The sequence below is a fragment of the Varanus komodoensis genome, unplaced genomic scaffold, assembly GCF_004798865.1.
Source record: "Varanus komodoensis strain SLA01 unplaced genomic scaffold, ASM479886v1 scaffold50, whole genome shotgun sequence".
NCBI classification, from domain to species: Eukaryota; Metazoa; Chordata; class Lepidosauria; order Squamata; family Varanidae; genus Varanus; species Varanus komodoensis.
Genome location: NW_025336088.1, coordinates 1,646,009 through 1,668,289, shown reverse-complemented (window position 1 = coordinate 1,668,289; position 22,281 = coordinate 1,646,009). Strand labels below are relative to the sequence as shown.

The following is a 22,281-nucleotide window of genomic DNA, read 5'->3' as shown; positions in this document are numbered from 1 at the left end:
CAAACCCTCTGATGGAAGCCATTCATCCTTTCCCTACTTCTCTTTTCTTTTTGTCCCCTCTGCAGTTCTCAGCCTTCATCCAATCCCAGATTGCAGAAGGCAAGGGTCATCTGATGCCAGGCTCTGAACCTGAAAAAGTAATTGCCGACATGTTCCAAAACCAGGACAGGAATAAGGATGGGAAGATCACAGCAGAGGAACTGAAGCTAAAATCAGATGAAGATCAAATCAAACATGAGGAACTTTAAAAGGGAGAGAATACTAGGATTGGGCTTATTTTTGTTAAGCACTTTCATTTGGAACCTCTTTCCTTACATTTGATGGCTGGTTGCTTCCCACCCCTTTCCTGAGTTAAAAAGACTGAACCTAGGGAATCAATATGTTTCATTCCCCATTTGACATCATTTGTATTTTATGGGTTTGAGTTTTTTAAAAAAAAAACTATTTAATTGAGATTGTGTTTGAACAAATCAAAGTCAGGCTGTTAACACCATGTAATTTCCCAAAACACCGGCTGTGTCTTTCCAGAGACTAACTTCATTCCACCCACTCTACCCCAGCTGAATTACCAGTATTTCCTTAAGTACTCCCAACTTTGGTCAATTGGCCTAGACAAATGCCATAAATTAACCCATGTCTCTTGTTCCACCAGATCTAGGTACTATATAAATCTGTGTATAAATACTTTTGTCTAAAGCAAAGCTACATTCTGCAGCAGGGAAACCCAAACTGGGTGATAAGAGCCAAATCAGAAAGCTTTGCATCAGTAGTAAAATCCTGTGTTTGCTAGACTGAGTCTAGATGGGCATAGGAGGGTTTGAAGGCCCAGCTATAAAGTCAGAAAAGTGCTCCAAGTGTGCAGCTGAGTCTTTGAGCTTGGATTTCCCCCTAGCCCAGCCCCCGAACCATGCAGGCTGCTTCTCTGAAGCTGCGAGACAGAACTTGAAAAGGGGCTTGAGTGGGCAGTTGGGAGAAAGACATGGCCACAACGCAAACAAGCTCAGCCAGCTTCCCTCAAGCTTTCAGGCAAGGCCATCTAAGTGTTTTGCAGGGTGGGAGGAGCACAGAGGTGACTTTTGTGTCTGCTGCTTCTGCCCTGCATAGGAACCCCAACATCCTCCCAGGTTTGAAGGGTTATGGTAATCTGTCTTGTATTGTGCCTTTCACCTACGTCCAGGGTTTAAAATATATATTTTGATTAGTCTGTTTTCAGGATTTCAAAGAACAAGGAATTTTAATTTTTTCTATGAATGGAAATGAGCAGAAATGTAGAGGCAGACTTAGGACTGTTTTACCATTATTTGCTTGGAAGGGTTCCCAAACCTGAGACCTCTGTGGCCAAGGGGAGTCAGTGTGGTATGGTGGTGAGAGTGTTGAAATGGGGGACCTGAGCCTCCACTCAGCTGCAGAGCTCAATGGGTGACTTTGGGCCTTTCATGGACTCTCAGCCATGGACTCACAGGGCTATTTTTGTGGGAATAAAATGCAGCTATGTGAGCAGGCTTGGGTTACTCCCAAGAGGAACAAAGGCAGGATATCAATGCAACATAATTCAACAGAGGAGCTGGTTTTCCTCCTGCTGCATCTCCACACCAGGAAAGTCTGCGCCTGTTCAGTTTCTTCAGCAACTGTTAAGGGCACAAGCCAGTCTTTTAAAGAATTTAAAAGTTGTAGTCAACATTTTTTCTAGCAGGTTGTGAATGTAGAATTTACAATTGAACCCTCACTTGAATGTAGCACCCTCACAAGTCTACAGTACTCAAAATTCTTGAAATCTGTCATTTGATTTCTGAAAAGTATGATCCTATGTCCCCTGTCCTTGCTGCATTTAAGCCTCTGAATTCAGAGAATAATGCAGCTGCTTTGCATGGAATGAGGTGTAGCAGCAACTATTTTTGGCTGCCTAGATAAAAGCAATAGGGTGGGGGAAGGAGAAGGCCCCGACTTCTTCCTGCCTGCCCGCCCACCCCCCAGCATACATCTTTTTCTCCTCTCCAGGCAACATTTCCACTCTTGGATAGGCAGCTGGTACAGTTCCTTCTGCACTGAGTGTGGGGTAGGGATTCTGCCATCAGAGCTGAAGCACAAAGGTGCTGGGACTCTGAAACTCCTATGTGTATTGCTTCTGTAGAGCCTGATGTGCCTGATCCTGCCTAATTTTGGAAGGGTCAGGCCTGGTTGGAATCTGGATAGAGACTTGAGTCCTGCAGTAAGCAGGCAGTTGGACTTGATGGTCAGATGGCCCCTTCCAACTGTATGATTTTATTATTCTGTGCCCTTCCCCTAATGATGTTGAGAGGCCAAAAGATTGCACTTTTGGACAGTTCTTTTAATTCAGTATTCAGTTGTCCTTTTTGAGATATCCTAAGCTTACCAAAGGATCTTGAGTGGTTCAAACATACTTTTCCTCTATTGTGGCAATGTTTCTTTTAAAATGAAAAGGTTAGATTAAAGTAGACAATCAAGCAAATTATGCATACCACATTTTTCAAAATAAGATTTTTAATTATCCTTACACATACCTTTTGAGTTTTAAAAAAAGTTTTAACTTTGTTGGATTTTATGGAGAAAACTCTGTGTGTGGGTGGGAGGGAACCATTTATAGTTCAAACAATGTTTTTGAAAAAAACAGTATACATTCTATGAAACCAAAATATAATGCAGAAGAAATCCAATAAAAGTTAAAAGTTAAAAAAAGACACTCTGTGGGTCTTGTGCACTCACTTTCTTGGGATGAAACTGTCTTTTATAGTTTACACAGATGCTAGAATATCCATTAAAATTCTCCCTCTGTCCATGCAGTGATTAATATTCAAGCTAGTTTTCAAATGCCAGAAATACTGAAAGGCCAGGTGGAGCTGTCATTTCTAACAATTGAGGGTAAGATAATTGCTGCACTGAATTGACATTTGAAGAACAAAGTTACCCAAGCAAAACATTTCTTACAGCCAAAGTGCACTAATTTTATTCATGAAGAAAACTTCCTCTGTTCCACCTGTGTACTTCCTCATTCAAGCAGTTAAAAAAAGTAGGGATTCCAGCTAACTGCTTACTGGCAAAAACAGCAACGCCCATTTATCTCGAATTCTGTGTCTCAATCTCTGTCTCATAAAGCAACACCTTGATATTTATCAGGTTGGTGTCACAACAAATGTTTCTATCCTTTGAAATCATTGGGATGCACCATCACAATTCGTTTTCTTATAGGAATTTTAACTATCGCATAGCCTTCAGTGTTCTGATTGCCAATTCCATTTTGGCATCAGAGATACTGACTGCAGGATGAATCTGTGCTCTTTTTTGTATCACTGGGACGTGTTAAAGCTGGGTTAAGAAAGAGTAAGTGCAGAAGAAGCCAGCAAGTGGGAGTGAGAACTAAGGAATAGCATCACCCACCAGCACACACAGAACCTCTTGCCTTTTCAAAAGGTAGCTGGTCAAGAATAATGGGACTGTGTGGCTTAGGTTTGCATCAGAATGAAGTTAAGTATGCCGTTTACTACATCCAATGTTTCATCTTTCTCCAGCACGATATCATAGGCCTCAGTGTACTTCCCCCGCTGTTCCTCCACCTGAATGGAAGAATAACAAGCAGAGCTTACAGGGCTGGCCTCTCAAAGCATATTAAGGCTGCACTACATAGCAATACATTACTATAGTGGTTTCCAAGCAGTGTTCCAGAGAAACTTGGGGTTTCTCCAGGTGAAGGTCAGTATTGCTAGACAAACATCTCTGAAAGGCAGTTTGCTTTCCACTTGTTCTTCCTATATGATTTGCAATGCAGCAGAGTGCTGGGCATGCTTTAGTTCTCACCTTCGGTTCACCCCCCCCCCCAAGCTCTATTTGAATGTATTATTTTAACATGCCTTTTTATTTGTTCTCCAAGTTGTTGAGAAGCCATGGGATCATTCAGAAACATATCCAATATTAGCAATTAATACTAAAGAAGACAAATGTTAAAAGAGGGCCAAAAACTCTGGGTAGTTTCTTAGGTGAACTTAGTGTGCATCCTAGAATGGCCCAGCATTCTCTGCAACAGTCAGGATTTCATGGCAGTAGTCTTAAGCTCTACCAAATCTGATCAACGGTCCACATAGCAAAGAGTAAGATGGTAAGAGTTGCTGCAATAAAACCAAGGAGTCTTTGTACATGGACAGCTTTGGGAATGAATCCCACAGCCAATTCCTGTTCCAAGGAAGGTGTGCCCAACCATAGCAGAGTTCAGAATAGCGTCAATTAATTTGAAGATAGAAAAGTTACCCCTGACTCCCACTTGCTATGTTGAAACACAGAAAAAACATTCTATCACAAACTTCAGGCTTGTGCTCCTGGACCTTTCCCTCCAGCATGGTTGCAAAGAGAGAACTAGCTTTTGCTTCTGTTTTCACAAGGGATAGTTTATTGCTTTGTTCAATGGAGACATACTTTGTTTGGCCTTAACCATGGTGTTTACTGAAACAGTCTAACTTAAAATGTGACTTGTTTTTATAAACCATAGTTACGTAAGATCAACCACAGTTAATTTTCAGATGTAACACAAAATGTAACATTAACTGAGCTTAGGAAAGGAAAGCTTAACTAACATAAGTTTTTTTTAATACGGGGCTGTAACAACACTTATTAAGAGTAAGAATGTCTTTTGACATTTGAAAAAAATGTTGTCCGTACGAACTTATAGTTCAGCATTACAAGGCAGGTTTCAGACAATTTAGTTAGGAAATAACCAATTCCAGTTGCTGCCAAGGATGACAGGGTTGTGCTTGTTCTATTTTATTTTGTATATTTATAAAAGAACCCATGGATGTGTGTGCTTTGGTGAGCAATGTGGTACAGCACAGGTCAATGGTATGCATAGAAGCTGAGCCAGGGAAACCCTGCTTTTCGGGGCAGGGCAGGGGGGTAGGGTGAAAGGCCACAGATGTCTCCTCACCCCAGACAACCCTGCATGGCACAAACTCTGCCACCTGAAATAGTTACCTTAGTTGATTCCTGGGGGATCTCATCAGCTGAACCTGCCCAGGTAATCTCAACTCACCTTGTCATTCAAAAAGCCAAGCCGAAGGATGTTTTCTACATTAGCAACTCCATCTGCCATACTGAGGTCACCCATGGAGTCCCCAAGGAGCAAGATGTTTGTCCTCATGCAGAGCTGCTGGAAATACTCTGTATTCTTCAGAACTGTGTTATTCTTGTTGTAGGTATGAATGAGGGGCCCTTTAAATCCTTGCAAGACTCCCTATAGGGAAAACACAGAAGGAAGCTTAATTAATCTATATCAGAGAGATGGCGGAACTTCTGCTTTTTGATGTGTGTGTATCCCTGCAATGCAGGTCATGCGTATTTCCATTCTTTATATGGGGACCTGAGACCAAGAACACTTAGGATCATCCATTTGCTAAGTGGGATTTACATTTTATTCCTGTTCTCCTTTTTAAAAAATGTACAAATTTGTTCATGATGTACTACTGATATTTATTTATTTATTTAAACTATTTCTATGCCATCCCATTCGCAAAAAGCCTCGGGGTGGCTTACCACGTTAATAGATAAACATAAATAATATTATACACAGCACTCTTTTCCATAATAGAGAAGTCACTGTTTAAAACAGGAGTTAAGTGTACAAAAATAATTGAAATCAGTGGACTCCATTTCAAGTTTTCTGTAGACATATGTGAGCGTTTATGCTGCTATAGTTCTAGCACTACACAAGTCTCACTCGCACTACCTAGGTCAACAGTCTTTGGTATCCTAGCTCACTGTCTATCATTTATAGTTCACTTTGGCCAAGTTCTTCATGTAGTCATAAAGAGCTGTGTCTGGGCTGCCTCAATTCAGACTCTTGGTGAGGGTTCATAGGTTTGAATGCTCTTTCATATACAAACATTTCCATGAAATAGAAAATGATGTGTAAGAAAGAAGGAATGTAGCCAGGCCTTCTCCATGTCATGTAGTTCTCTACATCACTTTCAGTCCTTACCTGAAATGATACAAGCGCAGTGATACAACCTGGCCCAGGTTTTTATTACCTCACCAGAACTGTCCAAAGTCTCTTAATACATACATTCTGATCACTAGATTCTAAATTCTATTTAGCCTGAGAAAGCTTAGAGGTTTCTGGGTATCCCCAGAAGGTGCACCGTGACATTCCATTTACCCCCTCATTAATACAATTCTTGATTCAAAAAAAGTTAGAAAATAATTTTGAGTCACTCCCATAGTGCTGAAATGCTGAAACTTGCAGCACTTTTGTGCCTGGGCAGATGGGAGTGGGAGAAGAGAGCACGCTCAACTCACGTTGTCATCAAAGTCCATATAATTGGAGACCACGTTGACATTAGGATGGAACACACCAGCCTGATGAATTATCTCCTCTAGCACATCACCTACACCAGCTGAGAAGATGAACAGGGGAACTCGCTTCTGGTGAAGCTGGTCAAAGAAAATGTTGAAGCCATCTCTGAGCACAAGAAAAAGAAATGTAATATTTCACTGACATGCTGAAGTAAAACATGTAATGCTTCCTCCAGTGGTTGGTGAAATCCCAAGCACTAATGTGGGCAAAGATTCAAACCAGCCCAGTGGAGCCACCATGACTTCAAACTCTTCATGAAGCACTCAAGAAATTCAAGAGCAGTGTGTGAGAATTCTCTCTTTACATGTCCTTCCCTTTCCAAGGTGGCTTGCCAGAAGGCCTTCAAGCTACTGGAGCCATAAAGCATAACAAGGGTGTGATCACTCAAACTCCTAGTAATATTTGTGGAAATGGCACACATTTTGCAACCTGTAAATACAAGAGCATCAGGTTTGCAGTCTGTAATAGCGGGGTGGAATGCAGGATGAGGCTTGTCTGCTTAGTGCAAGGGTGGGCCCAGTTTACCTAATCATCAAGGTTCCCAGCCTTTGACCTTGTGAAGAGGTTAACTTGTTAATATGTTAACAGAAAACAGCTGAAATATTTAAGAAGTTTGGTTTCAGGACATGTGTGTATGTATGTGTACACACTACAAATAGACTGCAGCAGGCTCCAGAAGATTGTGTATTTTTGCTGTATGTTTGGCTTACTGCTTGGCATAGGTTCTTGGCATAGAGCTACCATTTGATTTAATATATTGGATTAAGTTTTTGAACTGATGATTCATTCACTCTGATGAAGTGTTGGCAAACAATGGATTTAGTGGGGGAGAATATTTTATCATATCATTATGGGGGACTATCCTCTTCTTGAGTTCGGCTTGTCCTCCTGTATTAGAATGCCAATAGGTCCATAACAGTAAAAACATCTTAAATTTGAAGTTCTCTTTTACGTACATAAAGGTTAAAAGGACCCAAGGAGATCATAATCTTTATCCAGAAGAAATCCACCAATGCAAGCATCCAGTGTTTCTTCCTACCTGACTTTTTTTTTCAAGTCTACATATTCTTCTGGATATGTGCACATCCATATGAATCTTCACAGGGAGCTAACTAGCTTGATTGGTACCTCCAATCTCATGTACAGCCTGACATCTGATGGTACATGATAGCTGGTGTAACACAGTGGCAAACTGCATGCTTCAAGAGACAGGCCTCCTGGTTCAAATATTTCAGCACTGAGTTTCCTAAGTAACCATATGGGAAGCTGGATACAAGTTTAAGATTACTAATCCAATTTGAAAACTTATTGTACTATTGTTTTATAATGTTTAATACCATTATCATTTCTCTATTTAAAAATCACTTGCTTAGAGTGAAATAAGAGAATGTTAAATGTATATTTGCCATCGCTGAAAATGGTATCAATAACCCATGTTTACTTTAACAAATTGTTAAATTGCTTTTTGAGGGCAAGCATTATAAATATGGCCCAATAGGGCATACACTATATTGTTATGATGGCACCCTAGTGGGGACCAGAAATGGACAGGTCATCATAGACACTGGAGTCCAGTGCTTGGCTCTTTGAGATGCCCTCCTCTAAATCCCAAGGAGGATCAGCAGGGTTGGTTTTGGGTTTTTGTGAACCAAGTGCTCTTTGCAGTGGCCTACTTGGCACTTTCTGCCCTTCCCTTGTTCACCTTCTCCCTTTTGGTTCTTCCCCTTCTTCTAACAAGCCCATTCCCTCTTTTACCCTCCCTCTCTAACCCTTCCTTGTCCAAACAACAATCCTTTATTGCCAAAAACAAAAACTGAGTGAGATGGTGTAACTTGGTGTCCTGTACTTTAAAATATTGCTGCATGGATGGAAGATGAGTTCAATCTAGTCTTCTTCCTGAAATGCTATATTTCTAAGTGCAGGGAAGTTGCCTTTTTTTTTTTTTTTCCTGGAATGTGAATGGGTATATCCACTTTGCCCACACTCAGAAAGCATTTTTTACTATCAAAAGATGGAAATCACACATGCAAATCTAATACTGGTGCATTTAGGCCTCATCAAATATGATAGGACTTATTTTTGAGCAGACATACATTGGCTGATGTTATAAGCAAGCAGAGTTAGTAAGAGACAAAAAGAGGGCAGAAGAACAAAATAATCCTTGTTGGTAGAAAGAACATCTCTAATTTTATTCAGCAGTGGCAGAGCAAGGTTACTTAAAAAGCCTGATTATTTTTTACAATATTCAATAAGAACTCACTGTCCAGTCCTTGCAGACAGGAACAAAAAACACTAAGGTTATGTTATGTATTTTTAGTTTACTCTCAGGCTAGCTCCTGGCTTTAAGTAAAACTGCAAAATGCCCTTGGGTCTCGGGAGTGACCCTCAACCTACAAGTCCTCTGCTCTTAGGCTGTATTGCAGCTATTGGACAAATACAACTAGGGAGTTCCCTTTGCTATATTATCCTCCTTAAAAGCATGCTCATTCACACTGCTGCCCCCCACTGTCAGGCAGCACTCTGCCCAACTCAGGAAGCTCCAGAGAGGATTATGAATGGGCATACAAGTGTACCTCATGCAAGGCAGCTGTGGTGGCGTGGCTGGAAGGCTGGGATCCCAGGCAGTCCAAGGATCGATGAGTGAGAAAGGGTGGAGAGCAGGTAACAGACTCAGTGATGGCTCCTCTTGAAGCCCCAGAGCCTGCCCAAATACTCCACACTGCCATCCCATAATGCCAGGCTTGCTCTATGACTCTAAAGTTACACTCAATGTTTATTTAAAACATCTTGACCCTGCTCTCCAGCTAAAGTGTTCCCACAGCTGCATACATAATACTAACAAGACATCGGGCACATCTGCACATCATGCTAACCCACCCTGGTAATAAGTCACGTGGGTTGGATGTTGTACAACCTGTGGTATATCTGGCAGATAATTTGGCTCATTGTGTGCGATCCTTCTGTGGGGATTCTATGGGATGTTGGAGGAGGAATGAGTTGCCCTCCATGATCATGAGTCCTTTTGTACTCGCTACAGATTTTCTATCCCTTTACCCCGCCCTTTTTTTCAGAGATCACCTGGATTTGGATGACCCAATAACCCACTTTAAACAATCTGTGGATTGTCAGGGTGGTTTGTAACTTGCAAACAAGCCACCCTGTAGAAAATAGTGCAGGTTTGCATAATGTGACAACCATGGTAGCTTGTCACCAATGATGAGTAGTCATATTGTGCTAATCCAGTCATTCTCTGCCCATAAGCCAATGGTCTATAAGATATGGCAGAATGAATGTGGAGGGGAAAAGAAAACAAGCAAATTCAGGCACTAGTCCATAAATACTAGCAATGACCAATCTGAATAGAGGCAGAGAGTGGAGAAGAGCCAAATTAAACTGGGCTCCTTAAAATGTTGATAAAGTTTCCTGCTTTTCATCTCTCCCTCTGCCTAGTAATAGTTTTTACAGGGAGGAGTCTGATGAGCAGGAACGGAATGGAATGGCCCTGCTTCCCAGCTCTTTCTAGTCTGTGGCCAGAGTCTATCTTAAACAAATCAATAATAAACAATTTTACATAAGCCTCCCTGACAGACTTTGCTCAGGTTTCACATTATGAATACAGAATTTCTATAAACAAAACACCCTTCTTTTTATCCTGTCAGCATTGCTCTGCTTAGTTATTAGTCCTTAGGTGTTTCTAGACAGATAAAAATACATGTAAAGGCACATAGGCTGCAATTAACAGAAGTGTGATTTTGTTCAATGTATTCAGTTAAATTAAATAACTGTGCTATGTAACATTTTTGAACATTAATACCAAATCTATAGTTGCATAAAGTAAAAAGCACATCCTCTTAGTTAGCCTGCATGTTCAATGCAGTTGTACCTTAATAAAGGAGAGTGGTACAATTAACCAATTTGTATGGACAATTGTTCAGGAAATATCTGAAATTCTAGCTGGAAACCTAAATTCATTATTTAAATCTGCACTTTGTGCTTAGCAATTTAAATCATGATTTAAAGTTGCTTTAACACAAACACTATGTGGCAACAACCCACTTTCAGCACTGAATGTGAACCAACAGAAAGTCACTACCATTCCCATCATCCTGACAAGTAGACATGAGCAAGACATGTAAACTGCAAATACCACAGACATTTTAACTGTGCACTTAGCAACAACACCAACAAAAGGATGATGACTCTCCTTGTTTAAGTTGCTGCGGTTCACATATTCACTGTAACTTAAACAAGGATGAGTAGTGGAAATACTGAACGTTTGCTCTTTTACAAAACAAAATGGACAACAATACAGTCATAATAGCATTTATACAACATTTTTGAAGTGTTCAGAACAATTCACATTCATTTCAGTAATGCTTGCAGTAGCCTTGTAAGATAGGTCAACTATGTTATCCCTGTACTGCCATTTGAGGGCTGAGACATGACATTCCCGTCTGTAGGAGGACCACAGCTTAGTCACAATAGCTTATTTAAGCTGCTGCACGTCCTTGGCACCATTTCTCTGGTTGCCCACCAAAGTGCAGTTTGTCCTTTTGTCTGAACCCAAGCAGCAAGGCCCTGTACAACCCTGTAATTACTCACACCTCCTTTATAGCTTCCAGTGAAGCTTCTCTCCTGCACCCTTCCATTGAACAACATACTGCTCCTTACAAGTGGAACACAAATTCTGCACTAACAAAAATGTTCATTTGGTGTAAAGCATGCAGACTATACACATTAGTGTGTGTACATGTTCAGCAGGGCTTAACTTCAAGTACAAAAATTTGACCTTCTCACAACAACAACATTGGGAAGGGTTGATGCAGAGAAGGAACAGTCACAAAAATAAAGTGCACCTCCCAACCTGAGCCCTATTTTTGTACCCAGCATCCAAATCTCATACCTGAGCATGACATCTGACTCTTTCACTATCTGGGCGATGTCGCTTTTCAGAATCTTCTGCTGGGATAGGAGGTTGTGGGCCTTAGTCCACCTGGAAGACAGCCCTGCCATAAGCTCTTGTTGGCTAAACTGGTTTCATGGAATGGGGCAGAACTCACCCTGCTTCCAGCCAGTGAGCCAAATAGGACCCTAAAGGCCCACAGCTCCAGCCAGATGTCTGTCTGGGGACAGGAATCCTTCAGGAGTTATATGAGTGAGGTTGTGACACTTGCTGCTAACACTGAAAGGGAAGATGTGCCTGTACACTCAGATTGCCCCAGCGCCTGGCTTCTGTCAATTCAGAATGCCAGTATTTGTCTGGCTTCCCTCACATTTAAATATACAGCAGTCCAGAAGGATAGGCCTTTTCTGTACCACAGACCAGTTTTCCACTTCAGGCTTTGGATCTGCAGTGGGACACAAGGTCAAGCAGGAAGCCTGAAGAGAGACCAACAAGAAAAACATGGAGCAACAATGGAGGGGTGGAGGCATATGACATTATTAGTCTGAACAACGGGGCACAGCCGTTGACTACCTCACATCTCACCTGGCCCATGTAATAGGGGCTGGATTTGACAAAAGGTCTCCTATCTCTTCCATACAGCTAATTTTTAAAATTCCCTTTATTATAAACTTATGTGCTAGTATCTTTAACAGTGGATCTTCAGAGATACTTTACCACTATTGAAACACATTTTTCCCTAATTTAAAATTGGAGGCACTCTTCACTCTTACACCTGGAAAGGCTAAATTTTAGAGTCTGTAAGAGGTCATTTCCAGTATATCTGCCTGAGTTGTTTTTCTGCATATACCAATACTAAACAAAGCAAAAACATAGCAAATTATGTGCTCCAGATGAAGGCTACTTCAAAGAAGGCAAGGCCAGAATAGAACCATGCAAAGATATAGTTGGACAGCCTCTTCTGTATGTGGGTATTTTGGTCTTATGGGAATCTAGTTCAGAAGAGCAGAATTAAATCTTTGGTGGGAGACCAAACCAGTTCCCACCAGGCTCTCTGTGAGCCAGATACCAGTAATAGTGTGACCATATCTGCTTTTACTTTCCATGCCTCTCTCAGCTGAGGGAAAGGAACCCAGCTGGCACTGGAAGGAGGAGTCAGGCAAATCTCACAGTTCATGCATCACCAGTCATACCAAAAAGCATAGCAAGCATAGCAGTGCACAAATGGATTCAGTGGGTGCTGTGAGGAACAGCTTCCCTCAGCACCTGCTAAGTTGGGAACCTCCACTATGTGCCTCTTTCCATACCTCATCGATAAGCAAAATAAAAGGTAAGAGAAATAAGACTTGGCCAGTTGCCCACTACTGACTTTAGTGCTGTTTGTTCAAATCAAAGGTAACAATGGGAATTCCTTCAGGGAGGTTGTGCTTAGAAGCCACCCCTGTCTGCCGGAGGAACTCAACAAGGAGTCTGGCAGGCCAGGGGTTCTTCACTCATGCTCTAGCTAATTTTCCCTGCCATGCTAGTTTCCTGGCCCACAGTTTGGCAGTAGCTAGCCTATCATCTTCCTCCCATAAATGTTGCCACCCAACCAATTGTTTATGCTTGACAACTGGCATGCTTGATTGAGGGTCACAGTTTAAAGCAACGTAGATGAAGATTGAACCCCCATCCTATTCAGCCTCCTCAAATCTCTGCTAAGAGGGCAAAGGGATCCTGTAACAAAGAACATAAGACCCCTACTCCCCATTAACCAGAATACTCTTCTCTGATAGTAATACTCACCATTCTACCATTAAAGGCAGTTTGTCCTCCACGGACCTGTATGGGTCAATTTCGATAGGATAGTAGTACTGCAGCAGATCTTTCAGCTGGAACATCAGAATCAACAAAAGGAAGGGGAACATTTAGCTTGTCAGAAAATAAAAGCATAAACAATTGAGATTTTCCAAAAAAGGCCAGCTGAGGGTTTAACTGTTTTGGCTAGAATTGCTCACTACTGGCTTACCCTGCTTCCTGGGGACTGGATATTTATTTATTAACAAAATTTTAGCATAGGCATGGAGTCACCATTGAAAGGTCACACTGTTGAATTTTCCTAACAGAGAGCAGGATCACCAAGGTTGATCTTACAGCCCAAGCAGATTCAATTGGGTACAAGAGATCCTTCAAAAACCTGGTCCCATACTGTTGGCATCCTGAAAGGTTAAACCCCAGCACTTTAAACTGAGCCCAGAAAGGAATAGACAGTCAGTACAATTGGTGCAGCATTGATATAACAGGCTCTAAACACCTGGCCACCACAATCGGTTGCATTATGTACCAAATGAGGTGTATGAACTGTTCTTGAAAGGCACCCCTCACAGGATGCTTTATAATAGTCAAGTCTGGTTGTAACTAGAACCTGTATAACTGGAGCAAGGGAGAACAAATCCAATTCAGTCCAAGCTGTTAAAAGGCTCTCCTAGTCACTAAATGCCGCTAGTGCCAGGTCCAGGAGGACTGCCACACTGCATACCCAACTCTGGCAGTGGAATGTAAAAACCCATTCAGAACCAGCTGTAAACCTACCCCAAATCAGAAGATTTGCTAGCCCACATTACTCCCATCAGATTGTTTGCCTTCATCCATCCCAAAACTGCCTCAGATGCTCATGCAGACAGCAGCCCACAACTTGCTCAGCATTTACAAAGAGATGCAATGACCACTTTGGAGAAACCTCCATTGAGAAGCCTTAACTAGCTGGACTTAACTAACACATCTCGTGTACCAGCAAGGGCAGGAGCTATGACAAAGCTACAAATGCTCATTTCCTCACAAACTTTACCAGGGTCACACTTCCCCTTCTCACAGTATGAAACTGGCCAACAGGTACAATTTCAAACTCAGTTTATAGTGATTTGGCTTCCTTAAGGATCTCCAGACTCCTGTTTTGTTTCAGGTTTTGATGACACAGAAGCTACATTACTCATGTGAGACATCCTTTGCCCTTTCTTGGTTATTTATTTAAAATGGCTCCTTTAGAGGAGATTTTTTGGCAGGGCACTTTGTGGGGAGAAAGGGTCAATTGCCCTGGTACACTTTCAATGCTGATCACCCCTCACTATTTCTAAATAAAGAACAAGCGTGAAAGCCAATATTATGTGATTAATGAACCATCTACTAAGGACCATAGTCATCTTATGGTTGGCCATCTTACACAGTAATGCTGTTAGTATAATTGCTTTTGTTGTTAAATAAATCTAGGTTTTTTTGCATTCAGAAAGGAAGTTAGAGTTGTGTTGCTTTATACAACAAAGGATATAATTTTTTAAAGTGATTTCAGCAGTGGGACAGCACATGCAAAAGGAGAGTAAGTTCATGTCAGTCAATTGAGGAGAAAGTAGGTATTTACAGGATGTTTAGCAGAAGAGATACTGTACAGCTGTCAATGATAGAATGCCTGTCAGTGTCATGTACAGTATGACCAGTGCTTTTTTTGTAAAAAAAAAAAAAAACGGTGCCGGAACTCACATCTTGGGGTCACACTTTTACTCTAAAAAAGATTTTTAGTGTAAAGCCAGTCACTCTACACAAACATAAAGTCAGTCATTCTACACATACATAAACATAATGGTCTCCGCTGACAGTAAGCACTCACTCACTATCAGCACGGGCACAAAAGCAGCCCGCAGGCACTATGTTAATGATGTTTGCTGCAGATCTGCTACGCCAGACAGGCGATTCAAAATCACTTCGTAAAATCCATTGGAAAAAAAAGGTGCCGGAACGCTGTTCCAGTGCGTGCTATGACAAAAAAAAAGCCCTGAGTATGACCATGAAATCACTGAAAAAAAAGAATGCAATCTATATTGGAGAAAACAACATGGGCCAAAGGTTATAAGACAATAAGTCTTGGAATCAGTCATCAAAGCTAGCATTTGAACCAGATGAATTAAAATTCAAAACAATATAATGCTTGATTTGCCACCTTCCCCATTAAAAATAGGGGTTCCAGGTAATGGCAGTTTAGTCACCAACCGTGACCCATCGGAACCCAATTGATTATTGGCTGCATATAATTATTAAAGCCTGGCCAGATAACATTTCAAATTATTTTGAAATTTAATTTACCTGCAGATGCTGTTTAGAGCAAGAAAATACATATAGTTAAACAATCATATAAATAAGATAGAAATAAAGTGAGAAGTTACACTCAATATAGATTAAAAATGTCCCTAAGTGAATCAAAATTATTCTTCTAATGTATTTTTATCCAACCACTCTGTTTTAAGTGAGTCACATAAAATATGAACTGATCTTAACATTATTCAGAAGTAATGGCAACACATCATTAAAATTATTTTACATGAATTTAATGGGTTTGATCTAGCCTGTTAGTTGAATCTGTCCCATGAAACTCTATGGGCCCTGGTCATATCTAGTGAAATCAACTGGAGTTGTCAAACAAACTACTCAAACTGGACTTCCAAGTCCAACAGAAGTCAATGGGATTTGCCCCCTGAAAAGCAGATATAGGGTTATGGGGCTTATTTATAAAAAGGCATGCAAAGGACTGCACTGTTATTCTAGATCCAATCCCATGTTCCAAAGTCTGAAATGTTTCTTGAATAATGAAATAAGCAAATATATCATTAAACAAAGGCATTTTATGAATACATCTTTGAAAGTAAAGATGTGTTAAACAATGTTTTCTGTTGGCAAGTTTTCTGTTTGAAAGACCATATACCCCCATAAAACTCTAATTCCTAGGGTTCTTGATAGCAGGAGGAAAGTATATGCAGTACTAGATGAAATGGGAGTCTGTACTTGACCATCAATTTAGATTTTAATATAGGCAAATCCCATGATACAGAAGTCCATACCTTTTTTTTGCCTTCGTCACTGATGACCCGGCTGTTATCTATGATATCTGAAAAGATACAAATTCAAAGAGATTTCTAAAAACTAACACACACATGCACACTTCTACTAAACCCTTTCTCTTAAAGCCCTGTGCTTTAAAATCTTCCTCTGATGGATTTTTTCCAGGACGGCCTGATAATAGTTCTACATTCAGTGGTGATCTAATATAATACACTTGATTAATAAGACAGGAATGGAAATGATGACAAATATATGAAAAAGTCTGCATGAGAAGGGAAAGGAGACCATTAATATGAAGAAGAGCGCACCAAGAAGAAGAGCAAGAGGGGACAACAAAATTGACAACTGACAAAGAAGTAAAACTCAGCAATTAGACTCACTGTGTGAAGTTGGGCAACGCTGTCCATTGAATCCAAACCTAGTCAGGGTCATGTCAAAATCAGAAATTACCTGGAGAGAATAGGAAGGAGGGTCAAAAGTGAGATTAAGTAGCTTCCAAACCGTATAAAGGATTGAGGGCTTATATACCATTCAACAGCACTACCAGGGACCCTAAGCACTTAAAGGAAATCAGATTGCAAAGTTATTACTTAATGCTTACCCCTAAATAAACTGCTTAGCACCAAACAGAAAATCTGTGGCTCACCAGAGATCAGAACTGAAGGCTGCTGGCATGCTGGATGAAGGCTAGACCTTGACCAACAGCACTGCTCCATGAGATCTACCTTATCTAAAAGCTGTTGAAAATACAGTGCTGGGGCAGAATGAGTTTTCAACATAATGTTATAAAGTCAAGTTTTCCTTTATACAGTCAGAGTGATTTGGTACTACTTTTGTTAGTTTTTAGCATTCTGGTATGCCAGAAATAATTATTTCAATGTCACAAGCCTTCTTAAATACATAATAACTTGATCCTGGAAAGGCTGGCATGCTAAAGAGGCTTTCCAGATTGCAATAGCTAAAGAAGCTTTCCCCAGTCTTGTGCCTTTTCAGACACATTTGGACTATAATATCCAGAATTCCCAGTCAATGATCCTGCTGGATGGAAATTCTGGGAGTTGTGGTCCAAATGCCTCTAAAGGCCACAAGGTTGGGGAAGGGTAAGCTAAAGATATAAGACTCTTTCAGAATATTGAAAGATATAAGACAACCAAATGTTCATCCTGTGGAGAGGTGACCAATAGTGGACTCTAATTCTTTGACCACAGGTAAACCAAAAGCCTCTACATTTGCTTTTTTGACTCTTATGCATCCAGAAGTCAGCCTCTATGAAGACTGGCCAGAGCATTCTACCAGTAACTGCTGAGCAAGCAAGCGCTAACCCCCAGATCTGTTGGACAGCTCCAATTAATTCCACCTGGGCCTTCTGTCCATCCATCTAATATCAGGTTCTCTATCCTGTCCCCTCTCCTATCCCCTTTGCTGCTAACAGAAAGCTTACTAAGATAACACCTGGCTAACAAGCTGTTAAGCCAGTGTTGGCCATGTCAACATCCCTCAGTCTAATCTGCCTTGGAGGGTTCTGTGGAGAATGAGAGATAACCCCAGGTATGCCATGCTGGGCTACTTGGAGGAAGTATGCCATAGCAAACATTGGTTTTAACTCACTAATTTACACATTAATACCCAAGAAACAGTAACATGGTGATACAATGTATCATGCAAATCTTCTTTTCATCCATGAACAATTCTCCATCCCAGCTCATAAACACCTTTCTTCGAGTTTTGACTGCCTTTAATTAGAAATTAGCCTATACTGAGCCAACAGAAATATTCCAATGAGGGGAAAAGCTGAAGAAATGTAAGAACCAAAGCAAAGAGAAGGAATAAAGGAAACTGTAAAATTATACTGGGCTCAGTCATTCAGAGTTGTTCTGTGAAATAGAACAGTTCTTTGCAATGCCACAGGCCTTCTGGTTTTGGTTTTTGTGTCTTGGCACAAAGCAAATGCATGTAAAAGAGGTCCATTCAATCTTTGTTTTAATACCAGCTGCTACCATTACCATGTTTTATAGTTCCTAGATCTACATGATAACCTATAATAAAGTTTCAGGTGTTGGTGAGAGATAATGTCTGCTGGCTTTTTCCTCCAGAACCACATCCTTGGTGCAGACTAGAGAAATACCAGCAAAAAACTGAGAGGTACAAGAAGTTAATAGTTTAGGAACTTAGCACTTTTCACATGGAACAGAAGCTCTTCAAAGAAACAATTTTAAGAAAAGTCTCTCTCAATGCAGTTTCTCAATGCATGGAATCTTAAGAGAGTCTTGAGAGCCTTACCCTTATCTGTTTATATGAATATTCTAAGCACTGCAGTTGGACCATGTTGCTGACTTAATACATTTATATATCACCCCCATAGCCCATGGACTCTCTGGGAGTTTTAACATACCCAGCATTTTGTGATAATTTTACTAGTAAATAAAGAGTGACAAAGCCCCAACAACATAAGGTAAAGATTTGTTAAAGAGTTCTCTGTAGGAAGGGATCATATCTGACCACTCTTGCTTGCTGCTGAAGACTTTTTTTTCTTTTTACTTGACAATAAGATCTATCAACAGGAGTCTGTTGAGAAAGACACATACTAAGAATTAAAATAATTAGGATTCAGGAATCTGAGTATAAGAAATGAATGAAGCTCACAGTCCTTCCAAACAAAATCACTCCAGATCACTGGAGTGATCATTGTCCTCCCCATTAACTTTCTCAATTTTAGCAATATAATTTAGAGTGTAGGGTCATCTGTTTGTTTGTTTTTTAAGTAACTGGAAGTTAGAAATCCTTGCTGATCTAATTCAATTCACTGAGAGTTTCTACCAGTAGATCTACTTTCTGTTCACCCCCTGAATTAAGCACACAATAAATAAACACATACCTGGAGTCTTTCTGCTCCACCTTTTCTGAGCATTGAAATTATGTTTTGTACTTGTTCAGGATTCTTCATCTGAACAGTTGCTTTTTCCAGCTCAGGCACCTAGTGAAAGATATGATATCCTTAGTTAGGTTTTTGGTATGTTGCATTTTATTTATCTATACTTCACTTCCTGCAATAGACATGCAAGATGGCTAATAATAATATTAATATACAAAAATAATAGAAAAGCAAATATAAAACTACATTTAAAAACAATACAAAGCATAGTAAAAACAGTAGAGCAAATTAAAAACAACAGAAGAAAAGCCAGAAGGAGAAAAAAAATATAGCAGGTCAAAAGTCTGCCTAAACAAGAAAGCCTTTGTTGATAAGCTAACAGTGAGGAGGCTCAGCATTCCACCCTGGGGAGAGACCCCCAAAGCAGAGGCACTTCCATTGACAAGTCCCTTTCTTAAATCCCCAGACAGAGGACAATGTACATATGAAACAGACCTGGCCCCTGGTTTGGAAGCTGTGAGTAGCACAGAGTGAAGCAACTCTAAGTGGGGAACTCAGCCATATACATACCACACCTGTGTTGAAAGAACAGTATTGGCTGCCTGTTAGCTATAAGCCATGTTGGCAGTGTTGTTGCTGACATAGAAAGCTGTAAGAAACTTGGGAGTAGGATACCTGGGAGATTGTCCACCCCATACCCAGTCAACACTTGAGATTTTTAGAGGTGGCTTTCCTGCCTGTTCCTCAACCAACAAAATGTTGCCATGTTGACATCTCAAAAACAGGCCTTCTTCAAAGTGACACCCACCCTCTGTACCACCCTTCCCCATCTGATTTGGGAGGCAGAAAATGTGGTATGCTTTCTCTTGCTTACAATTATTAAGAGGATGTTCCAATTTATTGCCTTTTATTGTTTCTCTAGTTCCCATGCTTGTTGAAAGCTGAAACATACTCTATATGTATTTTAACTGCGATTTTATAACAGAGATGTGTTAGCGTATGAAATGTTGCATAAATGCCATACTATTAGTACTAAATAAATAAAGATAAATCAGGTAAGTGTGTGAGTATCTTGATGTCTATATCTTGCTGCTCCTGAGAGATGGTGCCATACTCTTAAGCATGAGAGGGGCACAATCAAGGTGACATGAAGCCCATAATAATGGAGCACATGAAATTCTTCATGTCCAGACCTGCCAAGTACATGTAATACTGTACTTTCGTCCCTGCTTTTAGTTCTTCTACCACTCACAGTCCTTCCTAAACCAACAGTCCCTCCGCACCAGTGTTTTCCTTTTAGTCTTCCTCCTTCAAATAGCAAAGGAGAAGCAGTGAAGGAATCAGAGGCAAAGTGAATATTTGGGCCTGCTCCAATTGGACTCCCCCACTTCCACTGGGAAATGAGCAGGATACTGGACCATTTCATCAGCCCTGCTGGCAGTTTACTTGATTTTTTCTCTTCCCTCACCAGCCCCATCTCCTTTCCCTTGTGTCTCATTTTTTAAAATATATAAGCTCAATCAGCCAAGTGACTGCCTTCTTGACTGATTGAGGAATGGGATGAAAATAATACCTTCTTCCAAAAAGTTTTGCCCCTCATGCTGTCAATTTGTTCCATGGGAGTTTCTTACAACTACCAATCACCCTGTAAGGCCTACACTCTTCCAAATGACTACTCCATAAATATACCACATATACTTATGTTTTACCACATATACTTTACTTACTTCAAATACTTATTCTCCAAGGCAGCTCTCTCCAACATGGTGCCTTCCACATCAACTCACATCAGCAAAGCCAGCAGTCAAGTATGATAGAATGTGGAGTACCAGGTGGGAGAAAAACTATTCTAAGTGCTCACCAATTTCTCTCTGCCTCCCGTTACCTCAACAGACCCTAACAGACTTTGCCCTTGCGATCATCTGTTCAGTGGCTCCCACAAATGCTAGCCATGGAAGCAGAATGAGGAAGGCCTGATGTCGCTAAAGCGGCTTCCTCCTCTTCATCCCCAAATATTAACTCCCCTGTTTTGACCCCTTACAGCTCTTCCCTCAGGCTATGTCAGGTCTGATCCTACATACCTGGATCCCTTCTATATCACTCCCAAGCAGATTTATTTCAAGTGCCAAGTAACATGGCAGCAGTCTGATAGCAAACAAGCATACAGATAATTCGAGTTGGCCTTTGCCACGCTTTCAGCTTTAGCCCCTCCCCACCATCTGCAGCATGGGGATAGCACTGAAAGTTCTTACAAGGTTGTGGTGAGGATTACATCTGGGTAATATGTGTGTGAAGCACTGTGAACACTAGAGGACCATTAGTATCAAAGCCTCCCTGTCACCTCCAACCATTGTTTCCTCGCACCTCGAACATACTGTTCCCAGAACAAACATTCAGCTCCAGTGCCCTGAATTCACCTTGTAACAAAGCTGACTCACCCACAAACAGCTTTGCTAGACCTCCCTTCCGTACATAAAACTCACCTCCTTCACCACGATTTTTCCCTTCTGAAAAGCTCATCCATAAACAGTAGCATACTTAGTTAACTTTAGACTCTGGACTTGATCTGAGGGGTGGGGTCTATACATCGTAAAAAGTATTCTACCTCATTCACTTCAAACAATCTTACTCATCTTCTGATGGAAATGTGCAGTGCCTGGCTTGCCTCTAACTGTGGCAAACCAGTTCTGCCGCGGCTGGGGGCCCTTCTGCTCCCGCTGCTGAGTGGGCGCCTCGACGACTGCTCCTCAGCGCCAAACCCTTCACATGCGGATCTGCATACCAGCCCAGCACTCCTATACCTCCCAACCGTCTTGTCCCTGAGGAAGATTGTTTCCAAGATCCTCCATCACGCCGACCCTGTAGAGGCCCGGTTGGAAGGGGAAAGTCGTTTTGAACCTTTCAATGTACAAAGGTTCTGAAATTTGACTTTAACGCTCTCTCTCTCGCGCGCGCTCTGTGTGTATGCGCACGCGCGCGTGACGGGGGCCCCCCTCAAAACCTCCGCGGAAGACGCTTAGGATGCATCGATACACATTCGTCAAGCAGGCCCTGAGCTCCATTCCACCTCGTCGAACTTCTTCCCCGCTTCCCACTCACCATGGTCTTGGTCCAGCAGCAGCCCCGCTCAGAAGGAGCTTCGCCACCCGAAACTGGGATCCGAGAGAGCCAAACGGGGAAGAAGAGGAGGGACGTCTTCCCTGGGCCGAGCTTCAGAGGTACCTCCTCCTTTTCCTGCAGCGCTTACTGATCATTGTTGCAGAGATCCGAGAGGCGTCTTTGGTC

At 41.3% G+C, this 22,281-nt stretch overlaps 2 protein-coding genes across 3 annotated transcripts in view; one reads left to right on the top strand and one right to left on the bottom strand.

The window, feature by feature from the left end:
- The window catches only part of FKBP10 (FKBP prolyl isomerase 10), a 17,708-nt gene extending 15,007 nt beyond the window's left edge, over window positions 1-2,701 (top strand). For both annotated transcript variants that reach the window (XM_044447164.1, XM_044447163.1), the window contains exon 10: window positions 66-2,701. In XM_044447164.1, coding sequence (XP_044303099.1) covers window positions 66-248 — 183 coding nt within the window. In that variant the 3' untranslated portion in view covers window positions 249-2,701. The remainder of the gene's footprint in view (window positions 1-65) is intronic.
- Window positions 2,485-22,261, bottom strand: NT5C3B (5'-nucleotidase, cytosolic IIIB). Its single transcript, XM_044447166.1, has 9 exons — window positions 22,096-22,261; window positions 19,000-19,098; window positions 16,505-16,574; window positions 16,124-16,170; window positions 13,044-13,129; window positions 11,259-11,348; window positions 6,298-6,460; window positions 5,036-5,236; window positions 2,485-3,572 (listed from the first exon to the last, which is right to left on the bottom strand). The coding sequence occupies exons 1-9, from the start codon at window positions 22,096-22,098 to the stop codon at window positions 3,462-3,464; spliced, it is 870 nt and encodes a 289-aa protein (XP_044303101.1). The 5' UTR covers window positions 22,099-22,261; the 3' UTR covers window positions 2,485-3,461.
- Between the last annotated feature and the right edge of the window lie 20 nt (window positions 22,262-22,281).